General features: G+C 57.7%; 9 protein-coding genes across 9 annotated transcripts; 6 read left to right on the top strand and 3 right to left on the bottom strand.

Moving 5' to 3' along the window:
• Positions 1-2,343: 2,343 nt before the first annotated feature.
• On the bottom strand, positions 2,344-4,093 carry VTJ04DRAFT_2968 (uncharacterized protein; the record flags this gene model as incomplete). Its single annotated transcript, XM_069360815.1, has 2 exons — positions 2,344-3,754; positions 3,810-4,093. 2 exons carry the CDS (start codon positions 4,091-4,093, stop codon positions 2,344-2,346), a joined length of 1,695 nt encoding a protein of 564 aa, XP_069221489.1.
• A 512-nt stretch (positions 4,094-4,605) lies between these two features.
• VTJ04DRAFT_2967 (uncharacterized protein) lies at positions 4,606-7,590 on the top strand (the record flags this gene model as incomplete). Its single annotated transcript, XM_069360814.1, has 1 exon — positions 4,606-7,590. One exon carries the CDS (start codon positions 4,606-4,608, stop codon positions 7,588-7,590), a length of 2,985 nt encoding a protein of 994 aa, XP_069221488.1.
• A 498-nt stretch (positions 7,591-8,088) lies between these two features.
• Positions 8,089-9,561, top strand: VTJ04DRAFT_2966 (uncharacterized protein; the record flags this gene model as incomplete). The annotated part of the gene is made up of 1 exon (XM_069360813.1): positions 8,089-9,561. One exon carries the CDS (start codon positions 8,089-8,091, stop codon positions 9,559-9,561), a length of 1,473 nt encoding a protein of 490 aa, XP_069221487.1.
• A 486-nt stretch (positions 9,562-10,047) lies between these two features.
• On the top strand, positions 10,048-10,420 carry VTJ04DRAFT_2965 (uncharacterized protein; the record flags this gene model as incomplete). Its single annotated transcript, XM_069360812.1, has 2 exons — positions 10,048-10,191; positions 10,247-10,420. 2 exons carry the CDS (start codon positions 10,048-10,050, stop codon positions 10,418-10,420), a joined length of 318 nt encoding a protein of 105 aa, XP_069221486.1.
• Positions 10,421-10,450: 30 nt separating this feature from the next.
• VTJ04DRAFT_2964 (uncharacterized protein) lies at positions 10,451-11,875 on the bottom strand (the record flags this gene model as incomplete). Its single annotated transcript, XM_069360811.1, has 2 exons — positions 10,451-10,999; positions 11,069-11,875. The coding sequence occupies 2 exons, from the start codon at positions 11,873-11,875 to the stop codon at positions 10,451-10,453; spliced, it is 1,356 nt and encodes a 451-aa protein (XP_069221485.1).
• A 911-nt stretch (positions 11,876-12,786) lies between these two features.
• Positions 12,787-15,486, top strand: VTJ04DRAFT_2963 (uncharacterized protein; the record flags this gene model as incomplete). The annotated part of the gene is made up of 2 exons (XM_069360810.1): positions 12,787-13,624; positions 13,688-15,486. The coding sequence occupies 2 exons, from the start codon at positions 12,787-12,789 to the stop codon at positions 15,484-15,486; spliced, it is 2,637 nt and encodes an 878-aa protein (XP_069221484.1).
• Positions 15,487-16,464: 978 nt separating this feature from the next.
• Positions 16,465-16,831, top strand: VTJ04DRAFT_2962 (uncharacterized protein; the record flags this gene model as incomplete). The annotated part of the gene is made up of 2 exons (XM_069360809.1): positions 16,465-16,624; positions 16,698-16,831. 2 exons carry the CDS (start codon positions 16,465-16,467, stop codon positions 16,829-16,831), a joined length of 294 nt encoding a protein of 97 aa, XP_069221483.1.
• Positions 16,832-17,009: 178 nt separating this feature from the next.
• Positions 17,010-18,614, bottom strand: VTJ04DRAFT_2961 (uncharacterized protein; the record flags this gene model as incomplete). Its single annotated transcript, XM_069360808.1, has 1 exon — positions 17,010-18,614. One exon carries the CDS (start codon positions 18,612-18,614, stop codon positions 17,010-17,012), a length of 1,605 nt encoding a protein of 534 aa, XP_069221482.1.
• Positions 18,615-23,227: 4,613 nt separating this feature from the next.
• Positions 23,228-24,657, top strand: VTJ04DRAFT_2960 (uncharacterized protein; the record flags this gene model as incomplete). Its single annotated transcript, XM_069360807.1, has 4 exons — positions 23,228-23,447; positions 23,813-23,936; positions 24,206-24,356; positions 24,505-24,657. 4 exons carry the CDS (start codon positions 23,228-23,230, stop codon positions 24,655-24,657), a joined length of 648 nt encoding a protein of 215 aa, XP_069221481.1.
• Between the last annotated feature and the right edge of the window lie 1,820 nt (positions 24,658-26,477).

Genomic DNA, 26,477 nt, shown 5'->3' with positions numbered 1-26,477 from the left:
GCTGTGGTTGGCCGCCCAGTCGCACCAAGCGGCGCCGGTTTTGACTGAACCAATGGGTTGTCGCCCTTGATGATTTGCGTCAAATCATGATCCTACCCAAGTCTGCGTGTTGCGCCGAGGTGGCGACGACGGCATCCAGATTTTCAAATTGTGTACATACTTCACAGTAAGATAAAACCCGGTGAACTGGAGACGGGAGGGATGTGGTGTGAGCAGCGGGATTTTGGCGATGCCCTCAGAACCAGGAAACTTGTTTGAATGAACCTTGAAGGAGGTGAGAATCAGGAACCTGAACATGAGCAACTTCTGGATTTAGGGGGCCACCTTCCCTACCCGCGCGGTTGGCCTCTCGAACGAGGAAGCCGTTGTTGAGCGGCCTTGATTCTCATAGGCCAGGCACGACTGCAGTTTCTGTTTCTGGAGCCACGAAGGCATTCCGTGCAGGAACATCCCAGGTCTTGCGTTATGTTCCTGCATCAACAGCACATGGAAACACGAGCAAATCGGCAGCCAGGGAAAAGCAGTCATCAACGTGGTTGTGTTGGACCGCAACCGTCAACAAGACCATTCATTCTCATGGAGTCCCGCCAACAGCCAACAGCAGTGGCATTGACGGAGCTTCCTCCTTCATTTCCCCCCGGCAAAATCCATCATGTCAACCTTGACTGGCAACCCACACAGTAACCCGTCCATCGTCGCGTTTTCGCCGAAAAAAAAGACATGATCAACAATCCAACCTGCCTGTAGATGGACAGTTGGGCTCCCAACAAGTGAACAGTTTGACGCCATCACCCAGTTCCCGGCACCTCGCTCAGTCGAGCCAAGAGGCGATCGCCGCTTCCTCCCCGTCAGCAGTGCGCGGGACGGCGTTGCGATTCGGTGCCTGTTCCTGCAGGTGAAACAGCGCCAAAAAAGAAGGGCAGCGTGCTGATTGGCGGCCCAACGTTGGCGTCGGCGAGCCCTTGTCTTCTCGAATCCAGACAAGGACCTGAGGTGGGAAAAGCAATTCATTCGAAACCGCATCCCATCCTCTCACGCATCAGCTCTCGTTGGGTCTGCGGCGGCGGCGGCTCACCATGGCCATGGCTGACCAGCTTTGTGTTCAGCTCCCCCATCTTCCGCGCGGCTCGGACGCACAGCTGAGAGTCAGGTCGTTTCGAAAAAAAAACAAGACGAAACGGAACATTTTCCCTGCTGGAGCCAGCCTTTTCGCTTGACATGTACCGGGCCGTGCGCCTGGACGCAACGATGCGGGGAACGGCAAGAAAGGTGGAATCAAAATCGAGGAAGAACGGAGCCGCAAGACTCGGGACCGGAATCCCCGTCTTCACTTTGGCCCGGCACCGCAGTCGCGCGAGCGCCGCATAGAAATCCACCAGAGACTCGTCGATCGAGAGGAGAGGAATCGAGAAACAGGCGGGGTTTCTTCCCTCCGCCGGCTCCACGGGGACGCGCCATCTCAACTCCACTGGCTTCTTTTTTGGGCACATCATCAATCCTGCCGTTCTTCCGGCCAGGCGGGTTCATCAACTGAAAAAAAAAAAAACAAGTGGAGACACTCCGTAGTTGGCGGAGCACCCAAAGACAGCACATGCAACGCAACTCTGCGGAAGTGTCGATCATGTCGTCTCTGGCCCGGCTTCTTTTCAACGTTCGCGTCACACGTCCCGGTAAGCCGGAGGCGAGCATGCGGCGTTGATCGCACACAAGCTCCTCGCTGGCTGACTGACTGAGGCTGTCAAACATCATCAACATATCTTTGAGATCATCCAGGCCCAAAATGGGAAGCTGGGTTTGAATGTTTGAACACGCAAACCGTGCCGATACCCCACTCGTCATCGGTAACCAAACAAGTCACTGCTGGATTATGCCGCATCATCGTGGCCAAGGTCGAGCGCCTCATGCATGAAGAACAACCCCGCCGCCAGCATGGAGACAACACAGCACTGCCTCTTGGATCCCTCTGGCTGGGCAGTCAATATCGAGTCGATATGAGCTTGAGCCGAACTGTGCCTCTCTGCGGACGAACCTCAGGCTCGGTTTCGGCATGTCATAGCATTCGATGACGACAGCCTCTCCCGCTTCCTGTTCAAGGAAGGACGATGGCGGATGAGACACTACCAACACGCTCTCGAACCGCTCAACGTTTCAACATCCAGAACCATGATGGAATGTACTTATTTTTGTAGCATGTTACCTTCGTCAACAGATCTTGGGTATCTCGGCAATCGACGGATCCCACCCACTGCTCCAAGAACCGTCGATCCATCCAGTCCCGCGGATCATCATCCCTGCCTTCCATGTTCACAACACCACAACCACCGGCAACGAGAGGCACCTCCATTAATCCTCATCCATAGCATCCCCTCCTTGACTCCCCTCCCCACTGCTCCCCTCCCCATCCTCATCCCCCTCCTCCTCATCACTGCTGCTGCTCTCATCATCATCCAACGCCACCAACCGGTCCTCCACATCCTCACCCTCCGGCCGCGTCGGCACTCTCTGGCCAAACGCCTTGCGCACGCCCGGGTTGGTGCTGGTATCCCAGATGGACACGGTGCCTTTGCTCCCCGCCACGGCAAGGCGGAAGGCCACCTCCTTATCGGGCGCGAAGGTGGTGGAGAAGACCTTACCGACATCAAAGTCGCGCGAGACCACCATGCTGGGGCCTTCAGCGGTGATGTTCCACAGCTTGACGGTGCGGTCGGTGGAGCCGGTGGCCAGGAAGCCCGGGATGACGGTGTTGAGGTCGAAGGACGAGACGGACTCGTCGTGCGCCTGCAGCTTCCACACCGTCTTGCTGGCGGCCGGGTCCTTGGACGCCGCGCGCGCGTCGAACAGGTGGATGACGCCCCGCTCGGTCGAGACGTACAAGTAGTTGGGGTCGTGCGGGTCCCAGCGGACCTGCTCGACGTCGCTTTCCACGCCCACGCGCAAGGGCTGGTCGCCGGGGGCGCGCATGTCGGCGATGGCGGCCGTGCGGTCGTAGCTGCCGCTGAGGAGGACGGTGGATTCGACGCCGTGCCAGGCGAGGGAGCAGACCTTGTCGGTGTGGTAGGTGTAGGACTTGGCGCACTTGGTGGTGTTGAGGTCCCAGAGCTTGATGGTTTTGTCGGCGGACCCGGAGGCTAGGAGGTTGCGGTGTTTCCTGTTGGCGGCGAGGGCGAGAACGGCATCGACGTGGTATTCGTCGTTGGCCTTTTTGGACTTCTTTTTCTTCTTCTTTTTCTTCTTCTTGTCGCCTTCGTCGGCGTTGTTGTCGCCGCTGCCGCCCTGGCCGAGGATGGCGTTGGGGTACATGCAGTCGATGGTGTCGAGATCCCAGATCTCAATGTCAGGGTCGAAGGTGCCAATGGCGACAAAGTTGGCCGGGGCGTCCTTGTCGACGTTGGGCTTGCTGACGGCGATATCGAGCCACTCGACGCAAAGCGGTATCGCGGGGAGCATGATGTCGTGGTGCACGTAGAGGTTGTCGACGGCATCTTCGTAGACGTAGACCTCGAGGTGCGCCAGCTCGTCCTCCACCTTGGCCGCCAGCACGAGGTTGTCGGTGGCGAGGATCTGCAGGTCTTCGCGCTCCTCGTCCTCGTCCTCCGGGTCGTCCTTGAGCGTGATGTAAGGGTCGTCATCGTTGGACTCGTAGTAGGCTAGTGACTTGATGTTGCCGAACATGGCCATTGGTTGGCCGTCGCCGTCGTCGTCGTCATCGTAGTGCTCGAGGTCGTACTCCTTGAGGTCCTCGTCGATCTCAATGCTGCGCGACGGGTAAGTAAGGAGCCCAGGGAGGGAGATGTAAGGGTACTACGAACTCGGAAGCGCTGTCGTCGTCGTTATCGTCTTTGGAATCTTTGCTCTTTTTCTTGTCCTTCTTCGACTTTTTGCTTCCCGACTTCCCAGACTCGGCCTCCTCTCCCTCGGCCTCAGCCTCGGCTTCTGCCTCTGCCTCCTCGAGGTCTTCCCTGGCGTCGTCGAGCTGCAGCTTGGCCATGGCGGCGATGCGCTCAAACTCCTCCTCGTCAAAGTTGTATTTGGTCGGGAAGGGTGCCGCATATCCCCGCGGCACCCAGGCGGTGCATGTGATCATGGAGGCCATTTTGAGGACAGTGGCTCTGGCGATTTTCTACCAGAGGTGTTTGAGGTTGTGAATGCAGGTGTGAGGTGCCGTTGTAAAAGTGATGAAATATTTCATCCGTCCGTCAACTTTTTAGTGGGGCCATGGTGGGGTCTTATCTTATCGGCCATTGCAGGCAAGGCCAAGCCGAGCTGCCATGTCGATGCAACAACGCATTGGCGCGTTCATGAGTCCAAGATCTGACCTCCGAGAAGTGCGACTGCAGAAGGTATCAACAACTTCTCCGGTCAAGCACTGACGGAGGAGACCAGTGAGCTCCAAACCTCCAAGCCTCCCACCTATATAAGGTGGCTGCACCTCCGAGGTCTGGAGTGAGCCCTCGAATTATTCAACAACTATCCTCGGCCTGTCAGTAGGTCTCAGACAGGGCAAACCCATTGCAACGGGAGCCATCCGACATCATCCACAGCCTCATCAATTTCATCGATTCAACCCATCGACGTCCTCTCGTCTCTCCAAATCTTACCGGTAATATGGCACGCGACGACTCCGACGAACGCTCCACGAAGCGGAGGAAGCTGGAGTTCAACCCCCTCCGCTCCGACGACCGCTTCGCTGACATGCCGACACGTCCTCTCCACCGCAAGAAAGATGACAACAAGTCTCGCACTTCGACCCCCCGTGGGGATTCGCGCCGCGACACCCCCGAAAACGACCCCTATGCCGACCAGGCCCTCGACCGCGACTGGTATGGCGGCGACGACGACCTCGGCGGCCACGTGTTCGGCGACGAGTCACACAACCCCTTCGGCGACAGCGGCTGGGAAGCCATGGAGCGGGAGGCTGCCCTGACGGAGAAGAAGGTGGCCCAGTTCTCGCGCGGCCTCAACGCTCACCAGCTCCAGAGGCAAAAGGACGCGGACGCATGGGAGACGAACCGCATGCTTACGTCGGGCGTGGCGCAGAGGAGGGACATGGGAATGGACTTTGACGCCGACCAAGAGGGCACGCGGGTCCACCTGCTCGTCCACGACCTGCGCCCACCGTTCCTCGATGGCAGGACCATTTTCACCAAGCAGCTCGACCCTATCCCCGCGGTCCGCGATTCGCAGAGCGACATGGCCGTCTTCAGCAGGAAGGGGAGCCGCGTGGTGAGGGAGCGCCGGACCCAACGCGAGCGCCAGAAGCAGGCGCAGGCGGCCACCAACGTGGCGGGTACCGCGTTGGGGAACCTGATGGGGATTAAGGACGAGGACACGGACAGCGCGCTGCCCATCGCTGCGGAAGGCGAGAACAAAGCGCAATCGTCTTCCAACAAGTTCAGCGATCATCTCAAAAAGTCGGATGGCGCCAGCGACTTCAGCCGGACCAAGACGCTTCAGGAGCAGCGCGAGTTCCTGCCCGCGTTCGCCGTGCGGGAAGACTTGATGCGCGTCATCCGGGAGAACCAAGTCGTCATCGTGATCGGTGAGACGGGTTCCGGAAAGACGACGCAGCTGACGCAGTTCCTGTATGAGGAAGGCTACGGCAAACTCGGCATGATCGGGTGTACGCAACCGCGCCGTGTGGCGGCCATGAGCGTGGCCAAACGTGTCGCGGAGGAGATGCAGGTCGAGCTCGGCACCACGGTTGGCTACGCCATTCGTTTCGAGGACTGCACGAGCAAGGACACCGTCATCAAGTACATGACGGACGGTGTGCTGCTCCGCGAATCGCTCAACGAACCGGACCTTGACCGCTACTCGTGCATTATCATGGACGAGGCGCACGAGAGGTCCCTCAACACGGACGTGCTGATGGGTCTGTTCAAGAAGATCCTGCAGCGACGTCTGGACTTGAAGCTCATCATCACGTCGGCCACCATGAACGCCAAGCGCTTCTCCGACTTTTACGGTGGCGCGCCGGAGTTCACCATCCCGGGCCGGACGTTCCCGGTGGATATCTTGTTCCACCGGTCACCGGTCGAAGACTACGTCGACGCGGCGGTGCAGCAGGTCTTGGCCATCCATGTTGGGAAGCCCGCCGGCGACATTCTCGTTTTCATGACGGGTCAGGAGGATATCACGGTGACGTGCGAGCTGCTCCAGGAGAGGCTGGACGCGCTCAACGACCCGCCGAAGCTCAGCATTCTCCCCATCTACAGCCAGCTGCCTGCCGACCTGCAGGCCAAGATCTTCGACCGCGCACCGCCGGGGGTCCGCAAGTGCATCGTCGCCACCAACATCGCCGAGACGAGTCTGACGGTGGACGGTATCATGTACGTCGTGGACTCGGGCTACACGAAGCTCAAGGTCTACAACCCCAAGATGGGCATGGACATGCTCCAGATCACGCCCATCTCCCAGGCCAACGCCGCCCAGCGCGCCGGTCGTGCCGGGCGTACCGGCCCCGGTCAGGCATACCGCCTCTACACGGAGAAAGCGTTCCGGGACGAAATGTATATCCAGACGATCCCGGAAATCCAGAGGACGAACCTCAGCAATACGGTTCTGCTCCTGAAGTCGCTGGGCGTCAAGGACCTGCTGGACTTTGACTTTATGGACCCGCCGCCGCAGGACACCATCACGACGTCCATGTTCGATCTGTGGGCGCTCGGGGCGCTCGACAACCTGGGCGAGCTGACCCCGCTGGGCCACAAGATGAACGCGTTCCCAATGGACCCACCGCTGGCCAAGCTGCTCATCATGTCGGTCGAGTACGGGTGCAGCGACGAGATGCTGACCATCGTGTCGATGCTGTCGGTGCCGCCCGTCTTCTTCCGGCCCAAGGAGCGGCCGGAGGAGTCGGACTCGGCGCGCGAAAAGTTCTTTGTGGCCGAGTCGGACCACCTCACGTACCTGCACGTGTACACGCAGTGGCGGGCCAACGGGTACAACGACGCGTGGTGCGTGCGACATTTCCTGCACTCCAAGTCGCTGCGGCGGGCCAAGGAGGTGCGGGAACAGCTCGTGGACATTATGAAGATGCAAAACATGCCGCTCGTCAGCTGCGGAACCGACTGGGACGTGATCCGCAAGTGTATTTGTTCCGGGTACTACCACCAGGCGGCCAAGGCGAAAGGCATCGGCGAGTACATCAACCTGCGCACCAGCGTCACGGTGCAGCTGCACCCGACCAGCGCGCTGTTCGGGCTGGGCCACCTGCCCGAGTACGTGGTGTACCACGAGCTGATCCTGACGTCCAAAGAGTACATGTCGACGGTGACGGCGGTGGACCCGCACTGGCTGGCGGAGCTGGGCGGGGTGTTTTACTCGATCAAGGAAAAGGGGTATTCGGCGCGCGACAAGCGCGTCATCGAGACCGAGTTTAACCGTCGCATGGAGATTGAGGCGCAGATGGCGGAGGATAAGAAGAGGATGGAGGAGGAGAGGAGGAAGCGCGAGGAGGAGGAGAGCTACGGGCCGCAGCTGGCCAAGGGGGGGAAGAAGAATGGTGGGAGAGAGTCCAAGACAGTCAAGACGGGCTCGGTGGTGAAGCCGGTCAAGAAGGTCAGGAAGGGCGGGGTTTCGTTCGGGTAGGTGGATGGGCTGGCTGGACGTTGATGGGAGGTTTGGATACCTATTATATGAGGTCTACATGATAATATAGAAATGTGCTGCCGTCTGTTGGCGGCAATGTTTGAATCCAACCATGGTCTCTCTGTACATAATTCCTGGGAGGAACAACACATAGAATCGAGGATATACCCAGAGTGTCCAACCCCCTGAGGTGTCAGTCAGCTCGGATGGTGCTCGTGATGTCGGATCTTAACTAATGCCAAGCCGGCGCCGATTCCGGGATGGGCCGCGGCCAGCGTCGGTTAACCGCGAGATGCGGGACCGGACCGGCAACGCGGGCCTGCATGGCTCCGATAAGAAAAGGATTCATTCTTGACCTCTTTCTCTCTCCACCGGTTCTTTGCCATTTGCCTTGAATGGTTCTTTCTTTGCGACACACTCGGCAGAGAAGAACCATTTGTTTCTGCAGTGTAATTAAACAGCATTTTCTGCTGCGGATATTTCAGTCAATTGCCCATCATGCAGAGGACAAGGTCTACCGCCGTCGTCCGCGCCCTCGGCGGTGCATGCCGGACCTCTTCTTCTCATGCCGCCGTCCAGCGCCGCTCCTTGTCCGGCCTGGCGTCTGCCCTTCCTGCCCGCCAGCAGCAACATCTGCCACAGCAGCAGCAGCAGCAGAAGCATCATCGCCAACTCTACCGGGCCCAATCCATTACCTCCTTGATTTCCTCCCCGACCACTCAACCCCGCCGCCATGCTTCTTCCTCCTCCTCTGCTCCCTCCTCCGAGCTGCGCAAAACCGCCCTCTACGACCTCCACCTCTCCAAGGGCGCCAAAATGGTCCCTTTCGGCGGCTTCCACATGCCCGTGCAGTACGCCGACCAGTCGGTGAGCGAGTCGCACCTGTTTACGCGCTCCCACGCCTCCATCTTCGACGTCGGGCACATGGTGCAGCGCCTCTTTACGGGCCCCGGCGCCGCCAAGTTCCTCGAGCGCATCACCCCGTCGGCCGTCTCGGAGCTGCCGGAGTGGCGCAGCACGCTGTCGTGCATCCTCAAGGAGGACGGGTCCGGCGGGATCGTGGACGACTGCATCATCACGCGGCTGGACAAGGGCGAGTTTTATGTGGTTACGAACGCCGGATGCCGCGAGAAAGATAACGCCTACCTCGACCGCGAACTGGCCAAGTGGAACGCCGACTCCCCTTCGTCGCCAGTCACCGAAACCCGCCTCGACTCGCGCGGCCTGATCGCCCTGCAAGGCCCGCTCTCCGCCTCCCTCCTCTCCCCGCTCCTCGCCGACCCGAACTTGGACCTCAAAACCGTCCACTTCGGCACCTGCGTTCGCACCACCCTCAAAACCGTCCCAGGCGAGGACGTCCTCATCTCCCGCGGCGGCTACACCGGCGAGGACGGTTTCGAAATCAGCACCCCCTCCGTCGTCGCGCTGACCGAAGCTCTGCTCTCCGCCGGCGGGCCCGAACAAGTCCGTCTCGCGGGCTTGGGAGCGCGTGATTCCCTCCGCCTCGAGGCCGGCATGTGCCTGTACGGCCACGACCTGGACGAGACCACCACGCCCGCGGAGGCCGGGCTGGCGTGGATCATCCCCGCTTCGCGCCGGTCCGCGGACGCGGGGTTCTACGGGGCGGAGAAGATTGCTAAACAGCTCACTCCGCGTAGCAAGGGTGGCGAGGGCGTGCAAAGGCGCAGGGTCGGGCTGACGGTGCAGCAGGCGCCGGCGAGGGAGGGAGTGGAGATCCTCGCGCCTTTGGCAGAGGGTGAACAGAAGACGTTGGAGGAGAGGGAGCGCATCGGGGTGGTTACCAGCGGGTGTCCTAGCCCGAGCTTGGGGAAGAACATTGCCATGGGGTATGTCAAGGACGGGCTCCACAAGGTCGGGACCGAGGTGGAGGTGGTGGTCAGGGGACGGGTGAGGAAGGCGGTGGTGACCAAGATGCCGTTTGTGCCGACGCGGTATTGGAAGGGTGAGTGAGGAAGGGGGTTTGCCGGCCTACCTACAGAGAGAAAGGGGGAAAGGTGTTGTTTGCTTATGCAAAAAAGGTGGAGAGGATTACCTAGGAACCTACCTACGTACCTAGGGAACTGCTGACCTGGGCCAAGTCGTGTGTGAGATGGAAATATCATCTGTTTTTGCTGTTCAACACACATATGTGTATATTCGGGGCCAGGGGGACACGGGTTATTAGGGCATCTATTAGATAGATGGATGGGATAGGATGGGGGATACTTCAACAGGGACACACGCAAAGGAGTTTAGCAATCGATCAATCAAATCCGGGAACATCTTCTGTTCAAAGACACTCATCATCACATATCATCATCCGCCAGGGACCAAAAGAAATTGTTGAAAAAAATTATTATTTCTTGCTTTTATCCCCCCCCCCGCTTCCTCATCCCTTCCTCTGTATATCCTACCCTTTCCTCCGATCCATCCCCGCCTGTAAATCCCGAGAGTAGTATGTATGTGCCATGCTGTATGCCGCCGCTACAGGCAGTTGTTGTCGTTGTCGTCGCTGAAGTCGTCATAGAAAGAAAGATACCCTTGCAGAAAACAGACGAAACAAAGATTTCCCCTGTACGCCCCGGGCAGATCCGAGCCCATGTTGAATGATTGCCCATGTTTATACCCATGATCCGCCAGCCAAACTCCCCGCTAGTATTGCAAGATAGAGCAAGACACAAAAGAAAGAAAACAAAATCAAATGCCACCCAATGCCGTCGTGCACATCATGCTGGACATGCCGGAACCGTGTGATGATCGTATGCCAAGAACGCTTCTCAGTCGTCGTCGTTGTCAAGTGGTCAAGTGGTTGTTCGTTCAGGTGTGTTGAGAGGAGAAAGGAAGAGAGGGGATTTGCTCGCTACTCCTCCTGGGCCCACCTCCTCTCGCGCAGCGGCATCTCCCTGCCCTCCTTCTCCCTCTCGCCCGTCACCTCGGCGCGCCAGGCGTAGTACTCGCCAAGCCGCGTCTCGGCGTACGACGCGTAGTCAAAGTTGATTTCGGAAATGGTCGCCTGGATCAAGGCCCAGATGCCCCAGTAGAACCCGGGCACGCCGCGGTACTGGTCCACCTCGACGAGCATGCGCTCGACCTCGGCCTGCCGGTCGACCTGGGCCGTGGAGCCCGGGTTTTTGGTCTCGAGGAAGCTGAAGTAGGCGTCGATGTACTCGGCAACGAACTCGCGCCGCTGGGAGCGGGTGGGCAGCACGCTGAAGTCGCAGTCGAAGCCGCCCCACTCGGCGAAGTGGTTGGCAATGTCGAAGGCGGCGGGGGAGGGGGTGGCGTATTCATAGTCGATGAAGGCGACGGTCGGGGTGGTGGCGGGTTTGGCGTCGCCGTTGGTGGTGGTGGTAGTGTTGGGAAGGACAATGACGTTACCGCTGAGGAGGTCGCAGTGGGCAAAGACGAGCTGGGAGAGATAGATGGTTAGCAAGAGAGTTGTGGTGTGGCTAGGAGGAATGACACATGAAATACATACCCCATTCACGCCCAAACCAGGCCGCTGGCTGAGCTCGGCGATGAGGCGCTTAAGCTCCTGTTGGAGCTCGGCCTGGCGCGCCCTCTGGGCTTCGGTGTCGGTGGGCAGGGCGTAGATCCACTTCTGCATGACGGTCCAGAGGTTCGGAGGGGGCTTGCCGGGGGCGACCTCGTCGAGGGAGCGCTGGAATTCCTCGTCGGTCGCCGGGGAGCCGTCGACCTTGGAGGTCTTGCGGCTGTGGTGGCCGGTGCGACCGGAGATGCAGGGGACCAGGGCGTGCCACTGGGCCAGGCGGCGGGCGACGGCCTTGTAGATGTCGGGCTTGCGCAGGTCTTCCGGGTGGGTGACGGTGCCGCGGATGAAGCGGTACATCATGCCGTTCTCGAAGCGGGCGAGCAGCTCCGGGGCCAGTCCGTATTTCATGAGCAGCTCGTGGTTCTGGGTCTCGCGGTGGCGGTCGATGATGAGGTCGGTGCCATGGCCGTAGGCGCGCAGCAGGATGGCCTCCTTGTCGATCTCGTCCTTGGACAGGCCCGGACGCTTGTTGACGGCCTTGAGGAGGGTGTTTGTGATGCCGTCGGTGAAGCGCACGAACTCGACCTTGGAGTCGGCATCCTTCCAGTCGGGACGGATGGCAAAGACGAGCTTGAGGGCCGAGGCCTCCGAGTTGGCGCTGTCGTAGGAGAGGGGAATGAAGCGGATATGATCCTCTCCGACGCCATTCTGACCATTCTGGCCGTTCTGGCCGATGTGGCCGTTGTGGACGGCGCCGTTGGCGTGGACGCCGTTTTCCCTGCCAACAGCCATGTTTGCGCAGCGGGGTTGCGGTGAAGTCCACGGAAGTCAGCCAAGGGAAGAAAGAAGATGAAGAGTCAACACTTGAGCTTGCTATGTACAAGACCCTCAGTGCCAGTGCCCTCAGTGCCCGGAATTCCTTTTGACAGACCCGCAATCCAAACAAACAGTAGAGAAAAAAAAAGAATCGGCCGAGTTTCGGAAGAGGTGAATGAGAGAAGGAGGGGAGAAAGCGGCGGAAAGAAGCACGCGACTTCGGTCGCAACAGACATTCAACAGACGACAGGGGTCCAAGGGTTGGGACCACGGATTCCAGGGTTGACGCAGCATGTCGGGCATGTGCTGTCCCAACAGACAAGGGGTGACTGGCTCTGATTGGCGGGTCCCTGGGGTAACTTTCGTCATTACAGCGGGCTGAGTTATGGTAAATCCCGCTTGCCAGGGACCCCACATCTGCCAGATCCCGACCCCACATTGCATTCCGCCGCCAGCAAACCAGAAACCAGGCCAGGGTTGGCGATAGGCTCAGATAACACTATAACACAACGTCCAGTTTCATCAACTTCACTTCCTTCCTCTGCGATCGTCATCTCTATCTTTCTCGGTCTGTCCATCCATCCATTGATGCATCTGCACGTTCCCGGATTTCTCGACACTGCATTGCTCCCTGCAATCATACACACACACACACACACACACACACGGATCCTCCCGCTCTTCCGTCGACCTATAGAAAAGGGATTTTGATTCTCAGTGTGTCGCTGGACATCCAAATCATCAATCAATGGAGCCGTGATGAGTATTCCGACTTGGTAGTCGACCATGGGCTGTTCCCTGAGGGTTTCTATCTAGATGCATGTGAGATCCGACCCCAATTGACCCCAGGATTCCAGTCCTGGTTGCGCTGTGCATAGCCATCCGTCATGGCCTCTCTCGTGCTCCCCAATCCCGACAACTTCCTGGGCGTGGCCTTGGTTGTTCATCGAATTCGAGACGGCCCGAGGTTCGTCTTCCACTATCCCGCACGTATCCCGCCTCTAGACCCGTCGGGGAGGTCAGCCGCCAGCCGGAACGATGGGCATGACAAGGAAGACGAGGACGATGCCTTTGGCCGCCCATCCCACGAGGCCGGCTTGGAGGCTTCGTCCTTCTACAAGGTCTCGGCCGCCGAGCTGGCCCAGTGGAACCACGACGACCATCTCATCACCGACTCCGGCAGCCACATCGTGCCCTGGGAGCTTGTAGCCGGCTTCCCCACCAAGGACCTCGCCGGCCTCCTCACCCCCTCCCGCGTCTACCACAAGAAGCTGTTCCAGGTCTCGCTGGATTCCCTCTACTGCGTCTCATGTCCTATCCACGTCCCTCAGAACGGCGTGTGGAAAAAGAAGACCAAGAAGGTGTCCAAGTCCCAGCACTCTGAAAAGGATGGCGGCGCCACCGCAAAGAAAGACGACGAGGACACGCCGGCCACCGACGCACCCGGCCCCATCGACGCCGACAAGGTTGATGTCAAAGACATGGCCAAGCCCCCAGCCAAGCAGGGCGAAGAGACTGAGGACAAGAAGAGCTCCATGACCATGTTCAACCTCGTCTTCTTCCTCAACCCCAAGAAGCACCAGGTCAAGCCTCTCGTCGAGGTCATGTTCACCCACATCATCAAAAAGGTCAACAAGGCCTACAAGTACTGCCAAGAGCGCTCCGACTTTGTCTGGAAGGAGTCCAAGCGCATCCTCGCCCTCAAGGATAAGGCCCGTGAAGACGGTAAGTTGATCATCATGCTTGCTTCCTAGCGTGTCGGGAACAACCAACTGACATGCGACGCAGGACGCAAAATGAGCTCCTTGTGGGAAGAAATCCTGGCCACCTCGTCTCTGGCAGCCTCCATGCAAGACGTCTACGAGGCCGTGTCCCAGAACAGGATTGCCGCCCTGCAACTGGACACGGCCGAAGGCGCGGTAACCCACTCGGTGCAGATCCCCGTGCCCTTCCACGTCTCCGACCTGCCTCAGGAAGGCGAGGAAGGCCGCCGTGGTTTGTGGCTGACCACGGCCAACTCGTGGATAGGCGAAGACGCCGCCGATTCTCCCGGCTTCCTCGACAAGAACTTCGCCCTGCTGCTCATGATGGACGAGAAGCGCGTCATTTCCGAGCTGCAGAGCGACCCCGACGAAACCACCCTCGCCATGATCGAGTTTGTCCGGCATTGCAAGCCGACGCTGAGTTTCTACCAGGTCTGCCAGCAGGCCGCGGGAATTCTGACTCCCTCCCAAGTCCGCAAGTTTGCCCAGCACTTCATCTTCTGGCGCCGCGCCATCGCCATCCCCCCGCTTCACGGCCGCGATACCTACATCCTCAGTCCCAACTGCGACATGCGCAAGCTTCCGCAGGCAGCCGCCCGGTGGGCTCGCCAGTTTCCTCTGGCACCCCCGTTGCCCAACATTCTGGCCGACCTCAGCGTGCCGCGGTCTTTTAAAGGCCTTGCCCCGAGCAAAGCCCACCGCCCCATGTACATGGCCATGCTGGCCTGGCTCATGCGCGGCGGCTGGGTCACCCAGCTGTGCACCTTTGCCTACGTGGTCGTATGGCCCGAGATTATCTACGAGGTGGACTATGCCGTGGAAGCCGAGGAAATTGCCCGCTTGAAGCGCGAGCAAGATAGCGGCGCCGAGCCCGGTAGCGTGGAGAGCAATGACGTGTCCACCGCCGCCACCACCGCAGCCGGCACGCCGGCCATGCCTAGTCCCATCAGCACACCCAACATCGCATCGTCCGCAACCGGCATCGCATCGGGGGTAGCCGCCCTAGGCGACGCCGCCGTCGCCGGCTTCGGCTCCGGCTTCCTCTCCTCCCCAGACCCCCCGGAACAAAGCCTCTCCATCACCCCGATCCTCCGCGACCTCTCCATCCTAACACATTCCCAACCCTCCCTCATCCCCACCGGAACAACCCCGACCCCAATCTCCCCATCCATCCCGCGCCGAACAATCTCCAGCACCAACATCCCAGCCCTCGCCACCCCCACCACCACCAGCCCCATCGCCACACAACAACAGCAACCCCCTTCAACCACTGTCAGCGGCGGCGGCGGCACGGAACCCACCCCCAACGAACAAGCCGCCGAGCAAGCCCGCCTCGCCCGCCTCGCGGACAAGCAGGCCCGTGCCCTCGCCGAGCGCGCCACCGCCCACGCGCGCAAGCCCGTCCCGCAGGCGACCGAACACCCCAGCGTCAACCACGCTCCCCACCTCGACGGGATCCAGCCGCATATTATACTGGATGCGAACAAGGCCACGGGGATCGAGAGTCGGTACCTGAGCGCTATCGGGAAGCGGTTTCGGGATCGAGCTGCTGCTGCTGCGGCGGCGGCGGCGGCCGGAACAGCAGGGGCAGGAGCGGGAGCAGGAGCAGCGGCAACAGGGGCAGGAACAGGAGGAGGAGGAGGAGGCGGAGGGCAACAACCCGACCCGGCGCGCGTGGCGGATATGTGGCCCGTGTTTTGCAAGTACTTTAACGGGAGGTCGGCGCTCGAGAGGATTGCGTTGCAGGAAGATATGAAGAGGAAGGAGGTTTGGGGGCTGTTGATGGCCATGAGCGAGTATTTGTTGTGGGTGAGGCATTGGTAGGCATATCTATGGATAATCTATGGATATATGTATGTATGTATGTAAATGTCACGGTAATTTTTGACGATTGCTTTACCTACCCTACCCACTTCCCTCAGGTTTAGGGAGTGAGTTTTCGCTCCAGGTTGGGTACCTGAACAGAAAAGGTGGGTAAAGTGAAGAGGAATATGGGAGCTTGTTTGTTTTTAGCAGACATATTCCTGTGAGGTTGGATAGGGGGCCTGGATGGATTGGTGTATAAGGACCTAGGAGGGGAGAGAGTTGAGGGTATCCGGTTCTGTCATGTGACGGCAAGGAGGTGTGGCATGTATTTCAATCGTACGTATACGTAGCCACATCTGTGTGTGAAGTATGTAATATCTGAGTGTAAGTATATAATTACATAGTGCATGACGATATCATACGTACGTACCTGTGAACGAGAAACCACATACCGGAATTCAAAATAATATCAATATCATCAACATGCACGAGACGATGATATCAATATTGTTCAATTCCCAGGTAGGTAATTGACAGAGACGACGACAACGACGACAACGACAACAACAACAGAGACGAGTACTCGTAGTTGATTGAGGAGAGAGCGAGAGTAGGCAGGAAAAAAAAAGAGGTATCATTCATCAGATAATAGACCAGACCAGACAGAAACGACACAGACAGACAGAGAGACAGACAGGCAGACAGATAATAGAAAACCAGACAGACAGAAACACTAACACCACGAGAAAACTCAGAAAGAAATAAACCCGGACACTACCACCTTACTCAACACCCACCCACAACCTGTGTGTCCCCCGTCCATCCATCCCCATCCCCATCCCCATTTCCCCCGCCACGCTTGAGATCTCAAGAAAATAATAAATCCCAAGTTGCCCCGAGTAGGTATGTCGCGCATACACAACGACAACTCCCGCAACTCATATGAAAAAACAAACGGGTAAAGTAGGAGAATGAACGCCCCGAAAAACCCTAGGTATGTCCGTCCGTCCGACCGAACCCAACCCAAAGCCAACCAGACCCAATCACCCCAAGTCCGATACAGAAAAGATCACACACAGGCTATGCTATAATACCTACCCACCTACCCCCGCCCCTTCCATAAGAGAAACAACACAACAAAAAAACAACGGAAAACGTGAATAGACGAGGAGAGAGACAAAGATGAACAGAAGAAAAAACAAATGAAAACCATGATGCATGCATGCCAGGAACCCAGTCCCGTACCCTTGGCTCCCACCCCCTCAAGCTGGAAAAGAGAACCGAATCCGGAATGATGAGTAACGGAGATGTCGATGATGATGATAAAATAAACGATGTCGATGAGGATCGAGATGAGGATTGACGATGCTCGTCGTGGATGGCGGCAGCGGTGGAACATTACAAAGGGGCAAGAAATGTGAACAAGCGTCGTAAGGAAGAATAAGAAAGAAAAACAATGGGAGAGACCTGAGGGAGCAGCGACCTCTAGGGGAAACAAAAAAAAAAAAAAAAAAGAAAAAGAGGCCAGATAGACATCTCACTCAAGCCGTCAGGTCCATCCCAAACTCGTCCTCCTCCTTAAACACCTCGTTCCCCGCATCGTCGTCATCAAAGTCGACAAAGTCATCATTATTCAACATCCCATCTCCCGGGCTGAGCGAGCCACCGGCCGACCCAGCACCCCCGCCGGCGGCAGCAGCGTTGGGGTTCAAGCCCCGATTCCCCGCCCCGGCGGCAGACGCGGCACTGTTCCCGCCCGAAGAAGAACCCGTCCCGTTCAGCGGATCGCCCTTGTAATCCGTATGATGCGGCACCCGCAGCCCGGACCCGGCCGTGCGCGAGTAGCTAAACGTCCTGGGCTGTCCCGTGGCCTCGTCGATGCGGTTCAGCGCCTCGTGGAGCTCTGTCTGCATGCGCCGCTCGTCGTCCGTGATCTCGAACGGCAGCGTCCCGCCCCGCTCGTACAGCGCGTTGATCAGCTCCTCCTGCTGCTGCAGCTTGATGTTGAGCATCCACATGAGGTCGCGCATCCAGCTGACGGCGCCGTTGAGGATGTCGCCCTTGTTGGGGCCTTTATCTTTCTCCTCGACGGGCAGGCCCGTGGTGATGTTGCCTGCGGAACCGCCGGCGGCGCGGCGGGCGCCGGGGCCGGCGAGGCCCGAGGTGGCGCTGCCGCCGATGCCGGTGAGGGACGGGGACAGAGGGGTGCCGTTTTGGATGGCCTTGCGGATCTTTTCGTCTTCGAGCCGGTGCGGCGGGACGAGCTTGCTCAGGTCTTGGATGCGCTCGTTGATGTTGTCGCGGCGACGGCGCTCGACAAGGTTATGCGACTCGCGCCGGCGCTTGCGCCGGGCTTCTTGCGAAGAAGCGGCCGCGGCCGAGGCGCTGTTCAGCTTGGCAGGCATAGAGATGCCGCCTTTCATGATGAGGTCGTTGATTTGGTTGCTCTGGAGGCCCTGTTGGAGAGGGGACGAGAAGCCGGAACCCGGGAAGGAGGACAGGCTGTTGGGGGTCTGAATCCATTGCCCGGAGTGCGTCTTCTCGTGGTGCGCGCCCGCCGCCCGGATGGGCTGAGCGAAGGAGCCTTCAGCACCGACCGACACTCCCGGAATGGCCGGTTTCGGAGTCAGGGAGCTGCGGCCGCTTGGCGTCTTGTGCTGCTGCATGGCGAGGCGAGCCCGCGCCTGCGCCTGCGCATTGAGGAAGTTGGAGTCGCCGTGTTCGTTGATCTCGTTTGCGAGGGGAGAGCCGGCGTAGGAAAGCGGCGACTTGAGGCCGCCGAAGGATTGGGCGTGCTGCATTTGGCGATACCCAAAGCTGCTCACAAAGGGGCTCTGGATCGGGTCGCCGTCGGGGGTGCTCGAGTACGGTTGTTGGTTGATGGGCAGTCCAGGATGGGAGCCGTAGACGCCATGGGAGAAAGCGACACCGGTCATGTCGTTGACACCGCCGCCAAAGTCTTGTGTTGTGCTATCCATGGGGAGGCCGTCGAGGAGTTCGTCGTCGGCGATGCCGGCATTTCCGCTGGAAAAAGCGGTAAGCCCATTGTTGGGGCCGAAGTTGCTCTGGAAGCCGGTCTGGTAGTTCCCTGACGCAGCAAGATCGTTCGGGTCAATGCCCGCATGCCCGCTCACGGGGAAGCTCATTGTCGTAAAAGCACGCTCGAGGGCGCAAGAGGGTTTGGTAAGATGTGGATGTGAGGAGTCGAACGGCCCGGTGCTGGAAGCAGAGGAGGCTGGCCTAGGACAAAAAAGGTGTGATTCGAATCTGTGCTCGTGGAACGCCGGGTCAGTCTCTGGTGCGACAAAACGGCGACGTCGCGTCACTTGTCGAGGGCCGAAGCAAGCCGGACGGGCCCAAGTAAATACTCGGTGCGCAAAGAATGACCGGAAGGACTTATTTGGTACGCACCAGTTGGAGAGGAGAAAATGTCGTGTCACGGACCACTGTCCATCAGACGGAAGCGGGAGTGAAGCGACTCAAGTTGTTGTATGAAGTATTGATGGAGTGAGTGAGTGCCGGGATGGTCGGGGCGGGGCGGTGTCGCAGGCCTGAGCGAGAGCCAAGAGAGCGGTGGCGACTTTCACTTAAGGTTGAGTGGGAGGAAATAATCCCAGGGGATGGTTCGTTTCGTGGCTCGCTGTGACGTGGTATGCGTGGTGGGAGGGAGGGAAGCAAATGACGCTTCGCTGTGTCGCAGGGCTGATGATGTATTGTTGACTTGGGGGAACGGGCTCCCTCTCTGTGTCGTCCAGCGGTGCGGCGGTGGCGGTTCGTTTTTGGTTTGGGATCAGGTCAATGTGTGAGTCGTCAGAGGGGGAAATGTCCCAGGGAGAGAGAGAGAGAGGGAATCAGTGGCCAGCGCTTGGGCTGACAATGCGACCGGCTAACCCGATTGGGAAACGGGCCCGACCAGAGGACAGCTGGGAAGAGAGAGTCTTTGGGTTTGTTGTGTCCCAACAAAGGGGCGCACAAAACGATCAAGAAATATAGAAAATAAAAATCCTCAAAGGCCAGAATGCACCGAGTCAACCGAGTCGTGGTTGTAAAGAGCGCGCCTCTCGCGGGGTGGGTGCAGAATATGTGGGATCCAAGAAGTGGCCTTTTCACAGCAACAACAGGAACCTCAGGGAAAGCCCCTCTCCTCGTTTTAGAAACCTTGGAAGTGGGAGAACGTGGGAAAGACGGCCGGAAACGCAACGTGCTGCACTGTTGCAACCACCAGAGGCGAGCGAGCGGTTGATCGCCCGAACTGCGCTGGAACTGATCTGGGAACGTGGTGGGGTTTGGTGGGGAAGCGAAGCGATCGGCGGGGGAGGGGAATGAGGGGACGAGGGGACGGTCCGGGATCCTTTTTAATAGTATGGTCCAACTTCCGTAAAGATCCCCGAACAGGTTAACTTTAGCGGCCAAGTCCCAACTTGGATGTTAAGGTTAAGGTTGCCGTTGCTGTTGCTGTTTCTTGGGGTTTGAGTGACGGACGGTCCTTAATGCTGCAAGGAGACCGAGGAACCCAAAGTCGAGGGTGACTCGGAGGTGCAAGGCAACAAAGAGCTGAACAAAAAAGGGAGGCCCGGAGAGATCCGTTGGAAGAGTGAGCCGCAGGCAAGCGGTGAGTCAAATCAAACAAGAACCCCGGGACGGCAGAAAACGTTATTTATACTCTCCCCCGAGAAGGAGAATGAAGGCGGCGGCGGGGCTGAGTGCGGTAGCGTCGGATACCCTCACTCACGTCGGCTGCTGCTGCTGCGTGCCTATTCGGGGAATTATCGCATTCGCTGGACGGGCGATGCGAGGCTAAGAATGGGGGGTGATGAGTGAGAGTTGTGGACGGACGGATGGACGGTTGGATGGGTAGATGGAACCGTCAACACACAACGCTTCGGAACGGTCGGGCAGACAATGTGTGTGTGTCTTAGTTCTCCGTCACTTTGTCAGTTATCACTCTTCAACCGTCGATACGTGAGCAAGACTGTCTGTAGCACACAAAAAGACACTAATTACTACCCCGCCACACGAACACGAACAGCGTGGCCGCGTACCTTGAACCGTCAGAAGTTGGATTTGGTGTAAGAGGTGCCCCGTGCAGACGAGATCAATGACGAAGGTGGCTCAGGAGGGGTAATGATTAAGTGATTGGCCCTGGGATTGGGGGATCGGGGTCCCAGTAGAGTATACTCCGTAGTAAGACGGCGGGTGTTGTCTTGACAGGTATGCCAGGACCTCGGAAGTCGCCGAGATGTAACCTTGGGAGTCTTGGTGTTCTTGGAAGAGGACGACAAGAAATCCGGGGCCCAGTGGGATCCAGAAGACAAATGGGTTTGGGTTTGCCAGGTCTCCGTCGTCCTCGAAAGCCAGATAGATGTCTGATCCAGGAAGCCAGGGGAGAACAACAATCGGCCAGGTCCAAAGTAACACGGAGAATGCGCCGACAATCAAGATGTTGAGCCAGCCCTGAACCGTCTATCACATGCAAACGTTGACTGGTGTTTTCCCCTGAGATGTGTGTCCAGGGTTGTGAGTGGATGGTCGAGATATTTGTGTTTGGTGGCGTGCGGGTTATGGGTGCCGATTGGTCGCGTTTCAAGGTTGCAGCTGGGATCTGCAGTTGACGTCGATCGCTGGGATTGTCGTGTGGACGGACGTGAGATCTCAGAAGGTTCAACAAGAGCACAGCATGGAATGCAAGATGGGTGGAGGGGAGGGATGGTATTTATGCTATGGATCAACCAGCTTTTTGCTTTGTAAAAACTCCAGCTCGCCCTGGTTGCTCTACTTGCCCTCGAGGCAACCCGGAAAACCCGCCTGACTCTTGCGGCATCTGAATGTCAAGATGGTGGGCTCCAACACGACAGCCATGGAGGGGCGCAGAAGGACCATGTCGTAATGACTAGCTCCGACCAGCTCAAGCTGAGCCAGTGTGCCCTCGCATGTTTCACCGAATCCTTCCCCTTTTGTCGAGGAGGCTCAGCCAGGCATTCGCGAGCATGAGTCGGAGTTAAGACATTTTGTTCAAACACCAAGGCGCACCCACCATCAGCAGCTCTGTCGACTGCCAAGCCATGACATACTACCAGCCGTTGGTCATGTTGGCCATGGGTGTGGGAGAAATGCCGGCATAGGTCGTGGGACAGGTCGCTCCGCAGGCCGACGCAGACGCAGGAGAGGAGCGGCCCGTGTGATGCACAACCTTAAGGTAAGTAAGCCATCAAGGGAGTCGACTGCCGAATGTGCCGGGTCTGCCAGCCGGGCCATGTACGGAGTAGACACAACGGGTTGTTGCCCGGTATCGATAGGGTCGAGTACGCCATCGGCAATGGCTTTGATGCTTTCCGGCCGCTCCTTCAGGGCAATATTTGCTTGGGTTAGTCACAAGACGTGGGGGAAGGGTGTTGCCTCGCCTCTGTTGGTTTCTTTTTCTCTGTTGGACGTTGCCGGGAACCTGGACTGCTAGGCACTTCAGGTCCCAGGTAGTCAGGGACACGGAGAGTTTTCACCCCTTCACGGGAGTCCGGGCGAGTCACCCAAGTTCACCGTGGTTGACTTTGAGTGAGGATCATTCACCGCAGTGCCGGATCCAGTTCCGTTGCTGAGAGCTGGGCTGACTGCAGACCTACCTCCAATGTGGGGGTTAACGGGGAAGTGGACCAAAGGACGAAGGGAAACGGAATACTCCGGAGAGCGAGGTAGGCTGCCGTTCTCTAAACAACAGCTATCAGTTGAGCACCCACCATTCACAATAGGCAATGCCTTTGTCATGGATGGAATCAAGTGAGGGGCCACGTGTTGGAGCCGTGTGTCGTCCTCCAGACCCAGGTCGAAATGATTCATGTTTTCTGGAGATGGATGCGACATGCAACCCTCTGGGTGTGGTCCGTGATCAGCTGTGTGGGGCAGCCGAGACGGGAAGCCTATCACAGGGCCGTGATCGACAGGGAGGGCGTCAGCGGCGCCCAGCGTCTTGGGAAGGCAGGACGTTTGGCGTTGGCTACGGCTTGCGCAAGCAAACGTCTGTCTTCTTTCCCCTTCCCACAAACGACTTGGCCGCAGTTCGGGACGACGACGGCACTCGATCGCAATCCTGCACATCGACCTACACTACACCAGCCTGCGCTTGGCCTGCCAATACCGCGCCTTTGCCTCCCACTAATCAAACGCGCTTTGAGCCGACCGCATCGACCAACATCCGCTGGACGGACTTGACCACGATCTGGGCAAAGACAAAAGCACTCCAACCTCTCGACCTAGGTAGACTTCGGTGATATCATATATCATCTGAACACCGCCGCCGGACCCTCCTTACCTACCTCACTAGTACGTGAGTCCGTCCCATGACTGCTTTGATCGAGACGGGCCCTACCTACCGGTCGGCTTACGCCCCTAAGCCTGCCTCCCCCACCTTGAACGCGCCCGTCGCGTTTTGAGCCTTACCATACCCTCCCGTTCCGCTTTTGGCGTCTTGATATCGCATGACATGACGTTGACACCAACCTAGCCTAGCTCCGCGCGCATACACACCATACCTATCCAACTTTTTGGTGTGGTCACCCGTCGTTGCGACAGCCTCCATTGCCTTGATTTCTTCCCACCCACCACAACCGAGACCTGACATACCCTCCGTGACATCTGATCGAGACCTCCGGCGCCAGCAACAGGAATACGAACCCTCCCAACACATACCGTCGCAGCAGCAGCAGCAGCAATACCTAAGTTCCGATCCGACATTATCTTTGCGTGCGTAAGGGGAGAGGAAGAAGCCATGGCGTCGGCATCCTTCCGCGAGTCCATCAACTCTTTGGGCTGGTCGCGCCGCAACACCGATTACCCCGTCACTACCACACCGCAACCGACGGGCTTCTTGTCAAAACTCCAATCTTTCAACCCCTTTGGCAGCGATCGAGGCTATGTCCGGTTACCGACGACAGAACCCCAGGCGGCGCCCGCCCCGGCCCGCCAAGATGAGGAAGGGTGGTTTGGATGTGAGTCAAAGATTATCCCTCTCTCTTTCTCTCTCTCTCTCTCTCTCTTCCTGTCCCCCACGTTTTCCCATCCTCGTTTCCCGGACAAAACGGACGGCCCCTGCAGGAAGCGCGCAACCGCCTATGTATGTATGTAGGACGGACCGACCGCAGTACATGTGCCGGCCGTCGTTGCGCCGGCCCCATGTGGCCCCATGTCTCAGGGCGGCGACGACGCCCCACCTAGGTTGAGCCGCGTGGTCCGGGGCTGATAATTTCTTATGCTTTATTCTCAACTACTAATATTGTCTTGTGCTTCGACACTGCCCCCGAGAGAACCTTCTGGATATTCTTTTGTTGATGACAAACTAACCTTTGGCTGATAGTGAGTCGGTGGGATCGTCTGATGATCTTTGCTGCCTGCAACCTTGGTGCCCTGGCGTGTTTTTCGATTTGTTTCTTCCTCTTCCCCGTCATTTCCCTCGGCAAGCCTCGCAAGTTGGTTGTCTTGTAAGTTTCGTTCTTTTCCTTTTCTCCTCGTGGTGACTCACACACCAGGCATACCCATCTGGGTCAGCCTGGGAAGTGGTTGGTGATGGCTTTTGTGGCTCGGTGAAGCGTGATAGGATTTTGCCCCTGGCAGGGAGCCGGCCAGTTTTCGCGGCCAGGCAGGCAGCCGGGCAGAGTACAACAAGACAGTTTCAGCCATCAAAGCAAATAGAGATGGCTGATATGACAACCCCTTGCCACGGCTAACTAACAAACAAACAATAAAACAGATGGACGCTGGGCTCAATCCTTTTCCTCTCCTCCTTCGCCGCCATCATGGGCCCCCTGGCCTATCTTCAACACCTCGCCTCGGCGCCGAGGCTGCCTTTCACGGCCGCATATTTCGGCTCGTTGGCGCTGACTTTGTACTTTTCCATTGGGGTAAGTTAAGTTCTTTCTCCAGATAAACTTTGCGCTGCTTGAGCAGAGAAACATCAGGCACATCCCTGTTGTAGAAGAAACAAAAGGGAACTATTTAGCCTCGCTAGAGGAAAGCATGACCGAGGCTGACTTGATTGATGCACTACAGCTGCAAAGCACCATCCTGACCTTCTTTGCCGGCGTCATCCAGCTGGCCGCCCTGGTCTGGTATCTTGTGAGTTACTTCCCGATGGGGTCGAGCGGGCTGAGGATGGTGGGAAGCTTTGGCGCGAGGCAGGCGGCGAATTGGATATCAGGTTAGGGACGACGGTAAGTAGTAGGTATGTGGTAGTGCTTGACCTGGGACTTGATAGTGTTGGATTGGAGCAGGTGAATTTGATGATGTTGTCGGTTGGTTGGTCGGGTTTTGTATATGTGTGTGTACGATTACTTGTTCCTGTGCCATGCCGTGCTGGGTGTGTAAGTGTAGGTGGATGTGCCAATATAGGTACGTGTTATGGATCAGGATGGGTGGGTTGTGATGTGGGTTGTTGGATGGACTGTTTGAGTTTGCTCGCCTTCTGGCTTTCACAGACCTTGTTCTTGATACCTTGGTTTGTCTTGACTCTGTGAGTGGATGTGCCAAGCGACTGACAGACAGGTATCATGCCTTTTACCCCCGGGTCTCTGGATGTCCTCTTGGCTTGGAGTGACTTTCCGTATGTGTGTGTGTGTGTTTGTTGTCATTCAGTCCAGTGAGTGGACCAGAACCAGGGCCTACTCCGTCGTTGTCAACATCCATGTCACTGGGCTCTTGATCTCTCTACTTTTAATTCAGCATGAAGAGCGGTGGATACACCTCAACACACGACACCTCACGGGTCTCGTGGGTGAGTGCATAACGTCCATAATGTCATGCCTTGATGGCTGCTTGCTATGCATAATCATACTTGACATATTCCTGGCATCCTGTAGCATCCCGCTGTGGGGTATGTTGTTTGGACAAGTTGGATGTCTTTTCATTCGCAACAGGAGACTCCTGTTTGAACTGGAAACCCGCTGGGTTTATCGGGGATAGCTACTTTATACGAGGTAATGAGAGGAAGAAATTCATGGAAACCCAAGCCTTGCGGGTTCCTTGCAAGAGACGTGAAGACGAGGCGAGGTACCTCAAGGTAAGGTGCCTTGGCAGTTGCTGGAGTTGAGTATTTCCAGGTTGCTTCTTCGACTTGTTTTCAACCCACCTCAATGAAAGATTCTGAACTCACCCAACAAACGGACCTCACCTCATCTGTTGAACGAGGTAGGGATTTACCTCATCGCTTAGCAAAGACACCACCATTCCATGGACTGAACGAGCAGCATCTCTATCTCTTGTTTCTTTCAAACAAGGGATATTTTTCCATTCCATCGGCTACCCGCCGCACACAGCATACAACTCACCTTTGACCTTCCCGTCAGATTTCCGAACGCACCTACAAAGTACCAACATACATACCTACATACACACCTTGTATTAGGTAAACCCTCAACCCCGCCACCCTGCCCCGCGCAGCCTGGATTGGCTTGGCCTGAGCGGAGGGGCTTGGAGCCAAGGACCTTGGCCGGAGGAGGGGCGGCGGGGGCGAACGGGAACGGGAAGGCTTTTTGTGCGTGTGAGCTCGCGTGCGCGAGCGAGCGGAACCCCACTCCCGGCCAGGGCCGCGTCAACCCCGGCCGACAGGACTGGACTGGGGCTTGATTGATGGGATGGGATGGGACCTGGTGGTCTTAACTGGGTTGATTGATTGATGGATTGAATGGGCTGGGGGAACTTGGGACTTGACGACCGACCAACCAACCCCTCCCGTACAGGCATCTCACTCACTGGACTGCTTGCTGCAGGGCAGGGCAGGGCACAACGCTGGACCTGAGGTCCGGTCCATATGTAGTGGTGTAGCGTAGGTATGTAGGTAGGTTCGTTTCCCCGCAATTCTAAGCCTCAAGTCCCTGGGTGGTTGTGATATTGGATTTTCATTAACGGGGGAGGGAGGAAAATTTGTGTGTGTATGTTGGGGTGGTGTAATTTGGTTGAAGAGTAAGGGACGTATTGGGAATGGGAAGGGAAGGAAAGGGAAGGGTGATGAGGGTGACGTAAGGTGC

This window comes from Mycothermus thermophilus, assembly GCF_041956435.1.
Source record: "Mycothermus thermophilus strain CBS 625.91 unplaced genomic scaffold VTJ04scaffold_2, whole genome shotgun sequence".
In the NCBI taxonomy this organism is placed as follows: domain Eukaryota; kingdom Fungi; phylum Ascomycota; class Sordariomycetes; order Sordariales; family Chaetomiaceae; genus Mycothermus; species Mycothermus thermophilus.
Note: the sequence above shows the minus strand (reverse complement) of the source record. Positions and strands in the feature narration are given on the sequence as shown.